Source organism: Lathamus discolor, chromosome 3, assembly GCF_037157495.1.
Source record: "Lathamus discolor isolate bLatDis1 chromosome 3, bLatDis1.hap1, whole genome shotgun sequence".
Lineage (NCBI taxonomy): Eukaryota > Metazoa > Chordata > Aves > Psittaciformes > Psittacidae > Lathamus > Lathamus discolor.
Genome location: NC_088886.1, coordinates 99389068 through 99406813, shown reverse-complemented (window position 1 = coordinate 99406813; position 17746 = coordinate 99389068). Strand labels below are relative to the sequence as shown.

The window sequence follows — 17746 nt, the reverse complement described above, 5'->3', positions numbered from 1 at the left end:
TCAGATTTGGAATGAAATGAAGGGATGTTTAGGACAAAATGTACCCCACTAAAAAAAAAGTTTCCTCATTTGGCCACATTTAACTGTTTGGCCACACTGAATACTATTTAGAAACTGAATTAGGAAGCCATCACATGGTGCATAAATTAAAGATGGCCTTATAAAGTGTTCGATATTCAAGTCTGTTGCATGTATTACAAAGCAAGGGCCTTGTATAATAAATCCTAAGCTATAAAACTGCAAAGTAATTCTTTATAACTCAAGCTAGTCATTCCACAACTTAAAACAGTTCTGAGGCAAAGGCTCTTAAGATAGTCTGGAGCTTGACATCTGCAAATAGAGATGACTGTTGGGTGACTGCTTTTTTTTTGTGTGTGTGTGTTTTTCATTTTGTTGTAATGTGTTTGCTTTGTTTTAGTTTGATTTTTTTTTTATTTTATTTTATTTTTTTTAAATGAGCAATCTGGGATTCTGCAACAGTTACCTGTGTGGCTTATTCTTTAATTTCACTATGGAAAACAGGGTGTCTGGAGAGTCATTCCTCTTTTATTATTATTATAGCTTTTATTTTAAGTGATGCAATATTTATAAACAGAAGAAATATTTTCAGTGTTTATTTCCACATTTTTAAGATTAAGTAATGTCATGGTAAAGCACCTAAAACATTTCAAACTTAGATACTGCAACCATATTATTAAAGCTAAGGGAATGTTATCATGTTTTTTCTGAACTTCACCTTTTCACAAAACGGAGATAAAATTTTCCCCAAAACTTCAATGGAAAGAATTCTAGGTAGCAGTGCCACAGTTCATCTGTGTTCAGTAAAATGATTATGCATATTTTGAAAATCATTGTGCCATAGAGAATTAGCACTAAGAAATGGATCTGACATAACATTTGGCATTATTTTTTCATGCCAAATTAAAGGCTTAAGGAAAGTAAAAGTAGATAGAATCCAAATGTCCCTTCCTGGCTTATATGCTGCACTTTGGTAGGTTAAGCAAATAATTTATTCTAAAGAAAAGGAGCATGTAGCTGACTGAGGGACTGCAATGAAAATGCACGGAATACTATAGAAGCTAGTTCATAACTTCATGCAATCTCAGACTTTTGTTTCAGTAATTAAAAAAATTATCCTTTAATAAATGTCTTCCTCTCCAGACTACACAGCTAAAATATTCTGAACTGATTTTTCTAAGTCTTTTTTTTTTTCTCTCTCTGTGTGCAAAGATCAAACATTATCGCTGCCACTCCAAAACATTATTGCTTATAGCAGACATGAGTTTGGTTTCCAGTATCATAATGAAGCATCTGCATTCTTTTTCATTCAAAAAGGCTACTAGCAGAATTATAATCCAAATGCCATTCAGTGATGGGTGATGTTCCTCTTCCTTTCCTCTTGGAAACAATCATCCAAACTTTTTGGAAGATTAGTTTTCAAGGGCCATCATGTGTTTATAAATAAGTTAGTATTCATTTCAAGTATTATTTGTTTAAAGCAACAGTGAGAAAAGCTGTAAATTTGCAACCACACCTTTCTGCTGCAAATGACACATTAACTTCATGAACATTGACAAAGAAAGTTTTGTTTTTAATGGTTTCTCTAACTACAGTTGTTTCATTCATTGGTCTGTGTCTACAGGTTGGATGGTGTATTTAAATGCTTCCTCTAGGACTTTTACAAATCACAGATAAAGTTGTTGAGCACTGTTATTGCCTTTTATATCTGCAGCTAAGAAAACGCTTGGACATCTGCTTAATGAGTCAGCTGAGGCTCCGTTGGTACCATACCATTCAGCATCTCCCCTACTCACAGCACACACATATCATCAGTTCAACGACATCCCTTGGTAGCCTGCCAAATCTGCTATCAGAGAGACATTTGCTTACCTATGTTGCTTGATGGGCTGGGTTCCTCTGTCAGGTGACAAGGCCTCTGGGAAAGACTGAGGGCCTGAAAAACTAGACTCCATAACTTTGTGAAGAATAGGCCCAGGATGCCTATCTGTTTTTGAATACTGTAGCATAGAGAATAAAATTAATTAATACACAAAAGGCAAAGTATATTATTGATGCTATTCAGTCAGAATTCATATTGGAGCAGGGTAAGAAGTGCTCTAATGCATTTTTAAATTAAAATTAGGCATTGCAAGTAATACATTAATTCACTATTGTTTACATAGCAGAAAGTGCCAGTAGTCATTATCTCCATTACTTTCCCCACATCAAAATGCTGATATCTGCATTAGTAGCAAAATTACTGATTGATCTGCCCACAATGATAGAGAACACTGATCCCTCTGACTAAAAGCCTGGTTTTGTGGCTGTCCATGCAGAGACTGAGATCACAAAACACATCTCAGAGGACAGTCAGCACTTCCTTCGATCATTTGGTGATTTCATCAGCATGCATAACTGAAACAGCATTTGTATCATCAGATAAGTAATAAATATATTTGAATCCTATCGATAGAGCCAGATATCCTTTCTGAACAGGTCTGAACCCTTCTGACCCCTGAGTATCTATGCTAGTGACAACAGTGTAAACATAATTTTTCTTGTGACAGTTGTAGGTGTAGAGCAGTCTTTGGGCACATAGTGAGACAAAAGGTCTGTAAAGCCAACACCAGACATGAACAAGAACAGGTTTTCTTCTTCTTGCTTTGTGATTCAACTGGAAATTCAGCAAAAATTGTCTCTGATCCTGAATGGATTCAGAAAATCAAAGCATAAAAAACCCCGTATTTTGGCATAGAAGAATAATCAGTCTTGCTTTTGGTTACTGGGAGATATCTCAGAGATATGAGTGGTTACTCACATTTCCACCCAGGTATTTCATTTTTTATGTTGCATTACAATGACCTGCACTAAAACTAATTGGTCTATTTTTCTTTAACCCATTCTTTCTGTATTTAGTTTGTAATTTTACTACTAGAAACCTAGATATCCATGTTATCTTTACAACAAATTGGTCTTATGGAAGCTATTACATAATTAAGTATTTTAGAAAGAAAATACAAATTCTAATCATAATATAAAAAAGGCACATTGGCAAAAAAATGCCAAGTTATGATACAACAGCATAAACATTTATGCAGAAGATAGATAGATTTATTTCAACATACAGCTTTTTTCACAATTATTTTGTTGCCTAACAAAAGAGCAGTAACTCCTTAAAAATACCAAATTATTTTCCGATTCTCACTTATTCTTAGCTACATTTCCCCAGACTTCAGCAAATCCAAAAAGAAAGTCATACAAGATAATTGTCTTAGAAAAATAGGTTACATGCAATTTTAGTTCATCTACTGAGGCTTCTCATGACTGATTTCTGTAGCTAAAATAACAAGTTTTGTTCTAATGCTCCTATCCCTCTTTCTGTTGTGTGAAATACCCACATAACAGGGCTGCTTATGTGCTTCTGAAGGCAAAGCTAATGAGAGTGACAAAATGCAAAATGCTGCTGCGTGCATGACATAAACACAACTGAAATAATACAGAACATATTCCACTCTTACTTCTTTAAGTTATAATGACCTTAGTTGTCACTTGTAAATGTTGTAGATAAAATACAGAAAATTCAGACAGAAGTATGATTTTTTAGGTACTCATGTCTTTGAAGATTTTAAAGTTTAATAGCTATCTTGCCAGCTGCAGAAATAAAACTGGCTTTGATTTCTAACCTGCATAAATCAATTTGAGCTATGTTAAGAATGGGTTGCTAGTGCCAGAAAGCTTCTTCTGTCCTTTTTCATGTTTCAGGTCTGAATGGCTTATAAAACCATGAGTAGGATGTGAATCATGAAGGCTAATTAGAGATAAGCTAAGCCTTTTGCTACAGGTAAGATAGGTGTAGGCAGGAGCAGTATTATACAGGGTCTTTCCTTACCCCAGCTGAGGAAAACCAGGACCCCCAGAAGTTGCCCTGATGATGACTATCTATACTGAAGGTCAAACACCCAGCAACACCCAGGCAGAGCCTGCAAGGGATAATTTTTCCCCCTAACTAAACATTTCTTTTATGCCATTTTCAAATACACCAGTTAACAATTACCATAACAGCCAAAACATTAATTACAATGAAAATATGAATCACAATTTAAATTGAGGGTGTGAATACACAGAGAATTTGAACAATGCAACTGAATTTATTTGGATGTATCACATTATTCATACATTTTTATAGGTTTAAAAACATCTCAGTTTATTCTCCATTAGCTTAACTGTGCCAGATCCCTTCTCTGAGATAATCTTTGGAGAAAAATATCCTTAGATATCTGTGAGGAGTTTACAGCAGCATCAGTTGGTGCCCCCAGAAGAATGGTATACCATACTGAGATTACTCCCTACCTGTATCCCAGCAGAGCCCATCACAGTACTTTCACAGCCCAGTTCTCACCTGGGCAGAGCTTTTGTGGAAGCTATTGAATACTCAGCCATGATGGAGAATAAGCTGTGAAATGCTTTCAATTGACTGTTCCAGTAGGTTGAAAGCATCACTGAAAGCTTATACGTACTATTTGGGGTTTTTATGGTTTTGGGTTTTTTTATGGTTTTATTATCTTCTTGTTTAATTATTTGTGCTTGTTTGAGCAAGTACTGAGAAACGCTCCTGCATAAGGCTCAATAAAGAATAATGATAACATTAAAATAAAACATTTTGCAAATTTTCAAATTTTCATGGTTTCATGGAGAAAACCATCTCCAAGTTATATACAATTACTCGACACTCTGGCAATAAAACTCCACCCCTGCTAGTTAAAGCTAAGTATATCTGCGAAGGCAGCCTGGGCCAGGAGACTAGAAATCAGCCTCTGCCACTGACCTACTGTATGACTGTGAGTATGTAATTCCCCTGCTCCATGCTCTGTATTTTTTACTCTAAAATGTAGGCTCCATAGATAACATATGCCAGTCAAGTGCTACAGAATAGCTTGACACTGCTGTCCTGTTTTCCTGTTTTTATGCAAAACAAAACACCCATCCCTTCCCCAGGCTTTTCTTAGCCCTTCGTCCTCAATGATTTTCCCAAAATAGTAACAATAAAAATTCAAGAAACACACATGGCATTGGAAGAGAGGTAATGTGGGGATCCCATTTCAAAAATGACTGATGAGGCAAAGGGGTCAGGTTTAAATCACATTTAGAGAGGGTGTCTCAAGGAGGTAAAGAGCCAGTGATTTTTCTGGATTGGCTGACCTTGCACATAAGCCCATCAGGTGGTATATTTAACATCCTTACAGGTGTTACCATACGTGTTATATGTTTTGTTGCCAACATTAGCCGTAGCCAGAGGCCAGTAAATTCAAGTCTGTGTATTCTGGCAGTTCTTCCTAAGAAGTCATGCAATATAGAAGTAAGAAATATACTCTTGGTCTTAGCTGATAAATCGCATTGTAACTCAGGCAAAACCACACAGTGATCTTTTAAAAGATTCGAATGTAGCTGTTGCTCAACAGGTATTAATTGTAATTCTATCACAGTGACTAAAAAGAATTTATTTCTACTATCAACAAAAGACAAGAAGACACAGAAAGAGCTACTGACTGCAAGCTATTAGAAAAAAGTGTAGTGAAAAGTCAAACCATATACTACAGCATGAAGAGCATATTAACCACCTCAGAGGGAAAGTGACGGGGAATTAATAGATGCACTTAGTACCATGGGAGAAGGCATTAAAATCCACAAAGATAAAAAAAGCATAGACAACCATGACAATTCTCAAAATCACTACAGGAATGGCAAACCTCCAGATGCCTGGTGTTTTATTTTGTGGCTTTTTTTTTTTTCCTAATCTTTTGTTCGAGTTCTGTTTGGTTTTGGCTTTTTTTTGTTGCATGACATGTATGTCAAATTATGAGTATTTAAAGAACCAATCTAGTAAAGGTGGAATAAGGAGCTAGTAACCAGGTGCATGACTAGAACTCATGAAGACTGGTGAACTACAGAAAAAAAGGAGGGTCACACCACCTCCTCTTGCTCCTGATGCAGTATACGACAGGGCACAGTATATGACAGGGCACATAGCACTTGCTTTTCTAAGAGAGGCAGCTGAGAATGTCAGTTTACTTCCTTATGCCTGTGAGGACATCAAACCTTTTGCTGCTGTCTCATGGAGCACACTAATTAAATATCTTTTGATGAGAATATAATTTCTTTGGGACAGAGTACATATTACTAGGAAGTTCCAAGTTTCATGCATTAGGTGAAATAAATATGAATCTCGTGTACCTCAAAGATCTTGCATTAGTAACTGTCACATCTATCTCTTCCTAACTGAAGAATTATAGCAACATTCTCAGTGCATTAGTATCCAAATCCAAGATGCTAGAAAACCCAGCAAAAAGTATATTGCTGCCTCAGTATTTGGGAAAATCACTGGACTAAAAAGAGATTCAAGAGAAGTACTAGGAGCTGTGTTCAAACAGTTATTTATGAATGCTGCTTTCTGTATACAGTACTTTTAATGCGATCTGCACGCAAATCAACTCAGAGAAATAGACTCAGCAGAGGTGAACACAATTACCAACTGTGCTCAGGAGGAATTCAGAGAGAATACATCTGCCCTGACCAAATCTAACCCGTTATTTTTACTTTTCAGAATCACAGCTGAGCAGAGGAAAGAAGTGGAGGAGATGTAACGCATCTGAGTGTGGGAAGAAAAAGCATATGATACTTCAAAATACTGTCAATGCAAAAGAAAAAAAAAAGATCTTTATTCCCTGCAATATCACAAATGACAGGGAGGCATCCATGTTTTAACTTAAATGCCTAACTCTCCTTGCATTCTTCCTCAACCTTGGGGCCTGCCAAGATGGGTGCTGGGATGTGGCCATTGTCACTTGTGTTTACCTTGCTGATCAGAGGGCAAAAACCTCAGAGTGAGTGACTAATTTCTCAATGAATGAGAAATTAGAATGAGAATGAGAATGTCAAATGAAGACAATTCTAAACAGCCTACATTCAGAGCTTTTAACCCATGCATGTTTCTCATAATGACACTAATGTAAAAAAGCTTTAATTGGCACAGAGGTGGGATATCATAGGTCTGAAGTCCTTTTCCTTCTGTGGTAATACAAGCAGCTGCAACTATAATGAGTTCAGCTAGACTAAAATACAAACTTTAGTCATTTTAATACTTGTTCCAAGAATGAAAAGTGTGGTTTCATGTTAGTAACACTTTGATACATTCACTTGGCTTCTTTCATTTTAAAGATTAAAAATTGTCTTTGAAAATATGTAATGAAAAATAAATATTTTCCTAAAGTCCAGTCAAGGGTGTAAAAAGAAAAAAAAATGTGGAGAAAAAATGGAGAAAAGATGTGGAGAAAAAGTCAAGCTCTTTAGAGCCACAAACTGCTTGAAACACTATCTGCTATACCATGGGTCTTGGGAAATAGTAAAGCCTCTTTCTAAAGCAACTCAGCATTGGGAAAGATCCATGCAGCCTTTACTAAATATAGCAACCTCTGGGTCAAAATGTGATGGCTCCTTCAGAACAGACATTACTAGAATAGTATGCAATTATTCTCAGGTTTGCACCAATGTATTCTTCTTCTAGAAGAAAAAGCAGGGTGAAAAACCTGAAAGCATCACCATTCAAAATAGGCAGGAGAAAGATATGCGAGAATCATTTAAGGAAACAGAGAAAGGTGACATACATATAAGCAAGACAGTTTTCCCATGTGAGAAGAGCACAAGAAAGAGCTACCAAGATTACATAAACCAAAACACTATACTGGAAGACTAGTTTCCAGAAAACCGGCACCTTAATTTATCCAAGTTTATTTACTGGCTCCTGGAAATAAAGAGAACTAAGATTTCTCCCCAGATCCATGTGGTAGGAGCTGCAGACGGGAACTGAAGAGAGATCACACCTCAGCAGTGACTAGCAGAAAGGCAGTAGCACAGCCGCAGGAGGGAGCAGTGGGAGCGTTCTCCCCCTGGCAATACTTGGTCCCTTTCCCACCTAACAGATAACGCCTAGGGCAGATCTCTGGTCTTTCGTGGGGAGCCACTCAGCCATTCCTATAAAATGCCGTTTAAAAGTCCTTTTCTGCTGGCATGCCATCCCCCCTGCCCTTTTTCTCCATTCCAATCTGCCAAGTTTTCTAAATATTTCATGAACTGCTCACATGCATTCCTGCACTAACAATAGAAACCATTATTACCTTGCACAGTTACACTACATCCTGCACAAGGTCATTCTGTTTGTCTTCCTTGGTATCTTTGCTCCCAAAGGGAAAATGTATTAATGGCAAGAAGAAAACAGCTGCCTGCAAGCAGCCACAAGAACAAGAAAACAGTGTATTAATTACCAGCACTGAAAATGCCAGTCTGAACAGCACTAAAAACAGAAAAACAAATTTGGATTAAAATAATAAATAATAATAATAATGGCTTTCAATCCCTAGTATCTGGAATCTACAAACTGCTACTTCAGCCATTATGACTATTGTCATAGCAAAAGAAAAAGACTTAAATAAAGCTTGTTGATGTGTTTGTCAGCTGCTCAGGAGACATCAAATAGTTCATAGTGATGATGGGTTGACAAAATATTGCACTGAATGACAGTGAGAAAAAGGCAAAGAACATATTCTTAGTGCTAACCAAGACCTCCTTTATATGTTAGAACAAAAGGATTACAGAAGCTCTTTACAACTTTACCTTTTGTTGCCATCATTACAACATAATGCTCCCCAAATATTTTTTTTTTTTTTTTTTTAGGGGCTAGAAGGGGCTGTATGACTGAATGAACTGAAAGCAAAACAAAGAATTGCTCAAGGTTCCCTAACTTGTGATTATGTCAATTTAGCGAAGCTATCTACCTTCTTGAAATAGTGTATTTTTCCTCATAGAGCATATCATGACTACAATGGTAGTCTGCCCTTTAAGCAATGCTAAGATACTCTTTTCTTAAATAAACCACCCCCCCCCAACAAAAAAAAAACAACCCCTAAAACTAACAGTTCGGCATTTAGAAAGGCTTGAATAAAACTTATGATTTCCTATTATAATGCTACCAGGTTCTTTCTCAGTTTTTCCAAAGATTTTGTTCAAATAAGACATCAGTAATTGCGTATGTCCACGGAGAAGAAAATGGCATGCATTGGAAAATAACTTACATCCAGGGCTAAATAAATTAGTCATCTTCAAGTTCCTTATTTCAAATACACTTTATGAATTGCATGACTGTGGAATTGTATTAGCTTAAGTGTAACTATATACACAAAATGACTAAATACATTTCAAATTTGCTCTGAACAAACTAACCTCTTTCCGGTATCAAAGTCCTTTTTTACTCATGACCAAGGAAAATGAGACCACCTGCACAGTCTTCCCTTGAGCACTAGTTTATATGCGTAAATTTAGGTCTAGATTTTGAATTTACTCTGAATTAACTGTGACAAATTTTTACATTTTTTCATGCAGGAACATTAATTATTGGAAGACTTGAAATCACCTACGATCAAAGATCCCCACTTCAGCTGTAAAACACACATATGAGCTAAGGTATTGCTGAAAACTCTAATACTAATTTCCACTGCTGGATGCAGAGCTAGGGGCCTCAGCAAGCGATGTTACATTAACAAAATGTAACAGGACCCACAGAAATAAATTCAGAAAAAATCCTGCTTAGTGTTTTCCATTATCAGGCCTTATAGAAAACATTTTATGAAAGAGGTGTGAATTCTTGTTCCCATTGCTCAGATGCTAATAGCAACATGGCGATGTGCTGCCATCAGCAGCGGGAACTAAGCCAGGCTATTAAGTGTTGTAGCTGGCAGTATTACTTACATTTTGCAGCTGGACTTGGCTTTGTGCCATACACTCTGACTTTGCCATCATGCTGGAAGCATTTAGGCTGTAGGTTTTCCTATTCTGTGTTTCTTTCAGCTGTTCATGAATTTGCTTTGTTTGTTTCCTGCAGAGAGAAATAAAATTCATGTAAGAAAGAGTTAGTCTGATCTTCTACTACAGCCATGGTATTTTTACAGCCATGGTTCCCTTTGTTCAAAACTTCACTAGATCAGATTAAACAAGTTGAGCTATTTCACTAGTGTCTAATATTTCAATGCTTTCAATGCAGTGGTCATTTTCTGGCAATGCTTAAGAAAGCAAAAAAGAGCTCTTCTGATTAAAATATCTTCTATTCTCAGATTACTATAATAGCATGCTAATTGTTTCAGCTCAGAATTCTGTAAGATCATCTATTAAATATTTAACAATAGCTTGCAAGTAGGCCTGAATATTAAAAAAGCATTTTGCTCAGATTAAGAACAAAGAGTCTGGCAAATACAGCAGGCATTAGCCCCTGTTGGCTATAAAAAGTGTTGAAGAATCAAAGATTTCTGCTAGCTAATTGGAGTGACCTATAACCCACTATCTTGTATAGACCAGCTTTTGCTTACAAGTTTAAACCTTGAAAAAAACATGAGTAGGGTATCTGCAGCTGTGTTTTCGACATATTATACTATGATCCACAATGTCAGAGCTAGGAATATCACCGATGAATCACTTGCAATATTCAGGAGATAACTATGCTATTAATAATGGCTTTCTGTTTCTGCCACACTATATTCACAAACTGAGTTTTAAAGTTCTGTCCATGACTGAGGATATGAGGCAGTAAACTTTGTTATAAATATTTCTTTTATCTTCCACAAACAGGTATCTCATCTGGGCAAAAACTGTTAGCAAAACACATTTGAGGTCTTTTATCAATCTCCATTCTTTTGATAAGCTACATTTTCTGAGACTATTAGTTTTAAATGATTACTAGAAATAACTCCAATTCTATTTCCTTCTTTCCTTCCTTCCTTCCTTGCGGCTTTCCTGCCTTCCCTCCTTCTCCCTAGAAGATGCATCTCTAGCAGTCAACCCACACAAGTCCTGGAAACAGCTCAGCAAGGTTAAGGACTTGCTGCAGCAGCAGCACCACTTCATTATGCCACCAGCAGCTTTTAGACAGCAATTTGTGTGGAGCCGTATTTCAGAGGAAGTGATTTCAGGGCAGTGTTGATAAGAAATAAAGGAAATGAAGTATTTCTATCCAGAAATCAGAAATTTTAGCAAAGAAGCTTCAGAAACATTTTGAAAATTGCTTGTGATTTTGTTGCTGAAAGCCTTGTGACATTGTCAATTTTGATCGCATCTTACTTGACTCAGACCAATGAATTTGACACTGAATGAAGCATAAAAGTAATTTTAGCTTCTTCCAGTACAGTCTGTTTTTAGCTCAGGAAAGTGTAAGAAACCAGAGGAAAATTGACTTACTCAAGTGTTCAAAGGGGAAGACGGTGTGAAAAGACAAGTTACCTCACTATGAAAGCAAGCAGTGAGAAGTATCACACTTGACATATTCAATATTTCTTGATGTATTAAAATAAATACATGGGATTTCTTCTGCCTTTAAGTCCCTTAGTCCAGTATGGGAGGTGTGCATCTTCCCACTACTCTTAAAACTTCAGTATTGCATAATTTAAGCATTACCTTAAATTCAACAAGCTGTAAGCACCTGCTCAGAAGTAGGTACTTGTTAAAGCACATTTCCTGATACAGGTCATAAACTATAATAGACCTTGGACTCTACAAATTTCTCTTATGTTTTCTATTTACATCCTATTTTGAAACAGCATGGCAAATGAAAAAGACTGAACTTACAAATATGAGTGGCATGTTTTGTGTACAGCTCACAGGAGCTCATAATTAGTAAGATTTATGTGCATTAATCTTAATTAGTAAGATTTATCTGCAGTGGTGAGAGAAAATAATTTCTCAAGCACAAAAACATTCAAAATTTACTTGTAAAGAATAATATCATATAATCTGAATAGAGGTAATATAAAGCATTATAGTGCCAAATTAGATTAATTGATTCTGAAACATCTCTTTTAAAAACATATTTTTATATCTACTAATTTTTGAAACCAGTGAAATCGAATAATTTAATTTGCAAAAAGTCAAAATGAACTCTAGCTTTTTATAAAATTGCAGGGGAAATTCCTAAAAGCAGCTCTAGAGTTTGTGTGAATAATTATTTTCTGACCATCCAAATTACATACACTGAGAAAATAAGCAAATGTATATCCATATGTTTTAATGGAAAGCTAGCCTCTCGTTTCTTGTTCTCCGTAATAGTTATGGAATACCTAGTCGTATTTGATGACTGTTTCTAAGTGGAGACTTCAAATAAAATCTAAACAATGGCAACAAACATGATCACAGCATCAGACTTTGTGAATCTCCTAGATATACAATATTAGAATTTAATTGTGAAAATAACAAAGCAAATTACAAAGTTTTTTAACTCTAATTTGGATTTATTTCAAAAACCTGGGTTTAGAGTTGCTTACATCTATAAACACATGTAAGTAAACTGGATATTCAGCTTCACTGCTGCACTTCAACATTACAATTGAGATTCCTGAAGGGATATACTGAAAGAAATAATCCAGCAAAATTAATTTCCTCTTATGTTCATGCAACCTAATGTTACTATTAGGTTTATGCATATTCATTTTGCCAAAATATAGGATGCATATAAAACTAGAAGCAATTAATAATTTGAAGTTAATCACCAATTACTGTTTTTATTTTATAATTTTTGTTTTAAAAACAAAAGGGCCTTATTTGTTCTACTTTAGATAAATCTAGCAATAAAGTGCTGTTACTTCAGCAAGAAATAGTCGCTAGTCATTTATGAAAGTCTACACCATAAAGAGCAGCCCATTACTGTACTCGCCCTCTGTTGCTAACACTTAGAGCACTTTCTCGATTACCCTAAAAGGAATAATTGGAAGTGTTTAATTATAGTTCTAAACTTCCCCACATTGAATTTATTTTTAAAAAGGACTTTTAATTTAATGGTGCATATTGAAGCACATATTTCTAGAAGTAAATATTATATAATTGTCAGACTAAGCAAGTCAGGGTCGGTGTCTTTTTTCTTCTAGGGTGCAAGATTCAGATTTTCTGTAGCTGTTAGCAATATTTTAAAATTTTGATACATCAAATTAAACCAAATTATTATCCTCCAAGCAGAAGAAATGCTCTGATAACTCATAAGCATGATGAAGATACACCTGCCTGATGAAGAAGCTCCTGAAAATCTATTGACTAAAAGCTAACATATGATAAGGGTTGAGGCACTTTAAATTTGTTGAGTTTTACACCCTTAAGACACTGGCCAATGTTGCAGTTATGACAGTTTTATGTGGCCTCTATGCAACCCAGTCTAGACACTATTTACATTTGATACAGTCTCCAGAGGAGGCAAAGCCAGAGAGCTAGGGATTGATTAGTATCTTAGCATTACTGTGTTTCATATATTTAATAAGACCTCTGGACTGAATGGAAGGCAATTGTTTTCTCACTGCTCCTCAAACTTCAGTTCCCAAAATCTGGCATAACCACACTAACTCACTCCAGTAATTGTTAACTATCAGGTTTATAATGCAGATAAAAACCAGCACCTCCCACCCCCATCCTGCTGAGATATGAAGCACTATATATATGTATATATATATATGTATGAAACACTATAGTCCCGTGAGTTCATCTTTGAAGCATTACTCAATAGTTTTAGACATAGCTATCCCTACCACCTCATCAAAGTCATGGTATTTTGAAGGCTGTTCCAAATCACTTCGTACAACAGTGCAAAACCAGGGGGGGCACAGCTGAATTAACAGAGGGACAGACATTTTATTCACACTACGTTCAGTGTTTGACTGCGTGTTCTTCCAATTGATAATGCCATTCTGCCTTTTCTGAACCTCTCTTCATGAGCAAAATCCCCAAGCCTTTACAGGAAGCACAGGAACACTTTATTCTCCCTAAAATGCATAATGATGCTTCTAACGCAGTGGCAAAATGGCTGTCTGCTCACAGCTTCATAAAATCATGGAACCATAGAATAGTTAGGGCTGGAAAGGACCTTAAGATGACCTAGCTCCAATCCCCCTACCATGTGCAGGGAGACCACACACTAAACCGTGTCACCCAAGGCCCTGTCCAACCTGGCCTTGAACACTGCGGGGATTCACAACTTCCTTGGGCACCCAATTCCAGTGCCTCACCACCCTCACTTCTTCCTTATATTTAACCAAACTTTCTGTTTAAGTTTTAACCCATTACCCCTTGTCCTATCACTGTGGTCCCTAATGAAGAGTCCCTCTCCAGCTCCCTTATCATTTATACTACATCAAAGAAGTTTGCAGAGAGGAACTGTGCTGCCACAGCATCCTCCTAGCTAGTGTCACTGTCATATTCAAGGTCCAAAGAGCAATTAAACACAGTCCCTCAAAATACTAGAGCAGACAGGAAATGAAACATGAACTGACCCAAATCTTCACTCAAGTCATGCACAAACTACCCCTGAAGTCTGAGGGGAAGAAAAAGGAGGGAAAAAAAAGCCCTGGTGACTTTTCCAACATTTATTTTTAATTTTTTAATGTAAATGTAGACCTTTAGATAGATATGTACTCTTTTTTTTGTTTTTCTAATAAAAAGTAGTCCTCATCAGAGTCCCTACTCATTAAAATAAATTATAAAAAGGGGGAATTCAGATAAGCATCCAAGCTTTTAAACAGTGCAAACCTCCACATTTTTGACGCTCATCCACCATGACTAACCTCATGCAGGTACTATTCATATTGATATGTCTTTTCTCATTAGCTCCAACTGGAACAAGAATGAAGGATGACAACCATACAGAACATATTTATAGAGAGAGTGGCATTGACATGCATGTTATGTAATTGCTGTGAGGTTTTTGAAACTCAAACTACACACATAACAATAAATATTATAAAATAATGTTCAGTTGGGAAGATAAACAATACAGTGGAAAGCGGTTTACTTTAAAATAGTTTAGTACACATGATTCCACTATACTTGGATAGTTGAATGTGCTTGTACATTACACATACTGATTACATCAGCAGTTTACATCTATCTGTAGCTACAGATTAGAGGTATCTGCAGAGAACTTGTCTCTGCATTTCTAACTACCTTTATCAGCATACAGAAATAAAAGGTACATTCACAGATAAAAAATGCAAAAAGATGATACTTTTAAACTTTCATTTTTCAAAAGAGGAAAGTGATTATTGCAGTGATAGCAAAAGACACAAAATTCTTGTTGTCAGAAAAAGAACTGGAAAGGACACAATTCTTTCCAGATAGCAGAAAAAAGAAACAAACCACATATTATTCCTGTTTACTTTTGTTTTTTTTTTGAGTTACATAGGACAGCTGTGTGGAAATATTCTAGCCTGTCCAGAGATAGCAACATCCTCAAAAGTAGGGGACAAACTGAAGAATTCTAAGCCGTAAAAAGGACAGAAGCTCAATAACAAACACGCTAGACGAAGGCTCTTACTTTGTTTTGAAGTAGAACGCTGCACAAAGCATGCCCACTACGACTATGCCAAAGACGATACAGGAAATAGACAGCACCTGGCGCTGGTACACTTCTTCGCTCTCTGTGAACAGCAAAATTGAGAATTATGAAAGCATCAGAAAACAATACCTGTGAAAAGTGGATTTCAGCACATTATGTTTCACTAATGATGGACAGATATGAGGTATTTGGAGGTCTCTGTTGGCCAGTTCCTCAACAGAATGGATGCTTCTCTGAACCTCTCATTTAGATAAGGTTCATAGAGTTGTGGCCTCCTAGGAGAGTTTTAGAAAATGTTCCAATACACACTGAGAAACATGTAATAATAACAATCAGGATAGTTTAATATTTTCTCTGCCTTACATGCTCATTTTCAGCTTTTTTAGAAAGATTCTACTGTCAATAGGATAAAGAGCCCTACAACTGTGAAGTTTTTTTGTCTTAAGGCAAGACCCATCAGAGCTCTCACAAGGTCCCACAATACTCAGTTCTTTTTTAGCCACCCCAATTTACTTTTTTTTTAATTGAATGGTGATTACAATTACTGCTTGTCATCGCTTGTACTTGAAGCTTAAGTACAACATGCAACAGTAAAAAATTAATTCAATCTTGGATGGAACCCAATGACTACATAGTTACAAGGTACCAAATATTGCTTTCATGGGAGTCAATTTTTAAAAAGAAATTTCCTTAACGAATCTCATAATCTTCTAATTAACTTTAAAACAGGAACGGAATGAAAGTTAAAAAATTAAAAAAGCTAAGAAAACAAGAGAAAACATGCATTCATAATAGCAGACAACTGATACTGGATCTTCACACACCAAATTCACTAACAGCTCCTTAAGTGTAATATTTTGGTTTTATTATTTCAACTAGTCCTCTAGGTCTATGTATTAACATGCTAAACAGATTGTTATTTTTTAAGATCAGTTTTCCAAACATGCAGCATACTAACCAGTTTTTTTATTCATATATTTTAGATAGAAAACCAACATGTAGGATTATCAAAGCACAGTATAAACAGTGCACACTGACAAACCTACATTTTCTCTTTTGGTTGGAGATCTTCAGCAGAGACCCCCACAATAGTATGAATACCAGACACCCAGGTCAAGTAGGTGATAGTAATTCCAAGTTCCGGGTTCATAAGTCCCAGGTACATAAGAAGAAAATACTGTTTGACAATATCAAGGTGAATCTAGGCAAATATTAAAAAAATCCGCACCTAAATGGAACTTCAGTCAAATACTATCTGGTGTAATAATGACTGAAGACTATGTACAGTATCCTAATCAGTACCGATTATTAATTTCTCAAGGATGAATATCATAGTGCTATTACTAAACATCTGGCACTTTAAATACAGTCATTTATCTCTAGTGAAAGTCCCAGTCCCTTTTCACAAGCTATTTCAAATAAAATTACAAGTACCAAATCTTTATTTCTTAATTACTTCCTCACTCGAAGAACATCACAGTGATTCAGAAGCCATTTCTAAGCTGCAAAATGTCTTCAGCTCCTGCTTTTTCCCTTATTAAAATTTGAAATTCTAAAAGCTGTATTTTTAAAATGTAGTCTTAGAAAGTGAAAAAAAAATAAATAAAAGGAAGGTTGGAAAGGTTGCAATTCAATATGAAATCATGACAACACTGCAGTAAAACTTATTCCAGAAAATTTGGATCTAGACAATAAACCCTCATTAGCGATGAAATAAATATTTCGGGTTTTAATTTATTTTTTGTTTGTTTGTTTTCAATAGGCTGTCTAAACAGTTATTCACACTGCAGTACACAAAGGACTCATCTTAAAAATTTTGAATTTTTATGTTGAGGTGGATCACAGTTGAAGAATTTATGCAAATACGAAGCAGACAGTTGAAGAATTGTTCAGTGCAGCAACTGTTAATCTGATTCAATTCAATTAACTAATTGAAAATCAACTAATTCAAGCAAACTCTGCTTGAATATCAATTCCAGTACCTAAGGCCCGAGACCACAACTACAACATACTAAAATAACTGACATACTAAGAAACTGACATTTCACTCAAAACCTGCATATAGTTAAAAAACATATTTATTAATGAAACTGATTTAATTAGTGTGTGGAAGAAGGCTTAATTTTGCTTTTCTGTCAACCTAGGTCCTCATTAAATATTTTTTTATTCTTTTTGCTTTTGCTATTTTTTGTGAAATAGCGAGTTTAATGCAGCTATGGTCTTTTGTCAGTCTTGAATAGCTATCACTGTCCCGTTAAGATGCTTTAGAATATGTCTTACCAAGATAAAAGCAATTCGGAGACTGGACAATATTATCTTGCTCAAATAACTATGTGAAGA

At 35.8% G+C, this 17746-nt stretch overlaps 1 protein-coding gene across 2 annotated transcripts in view; it reads right to left on the bottom strand.

The window, feature by feature from the left end:
• Positions 1-17746, bottom strand: part of NRG3 (neuregulin 3) — a 419575-nt gene that overhangs the window by 16822 nt on the left and 385007 nt on the right. For both annotated transcript variants that reach the window (XM_065670778.1, XM_065670779.1), the window contains 3 exons: positions 15386-15488; positions 9799-9925; positions 1891-2018 (listed from right to left, as the gene is read on the bottom strand). In XM_065670778.1, coding sequence (XP_065526850.1) covers positions 1891-2018; positions 9799-9925; positions 15386-15488 — 358 coding nt within the window. The remainder of the gene's footprint in view (positions 1-1890; positions 2019-9798; positions 9926-15385; positions 15489-17746) is intronic.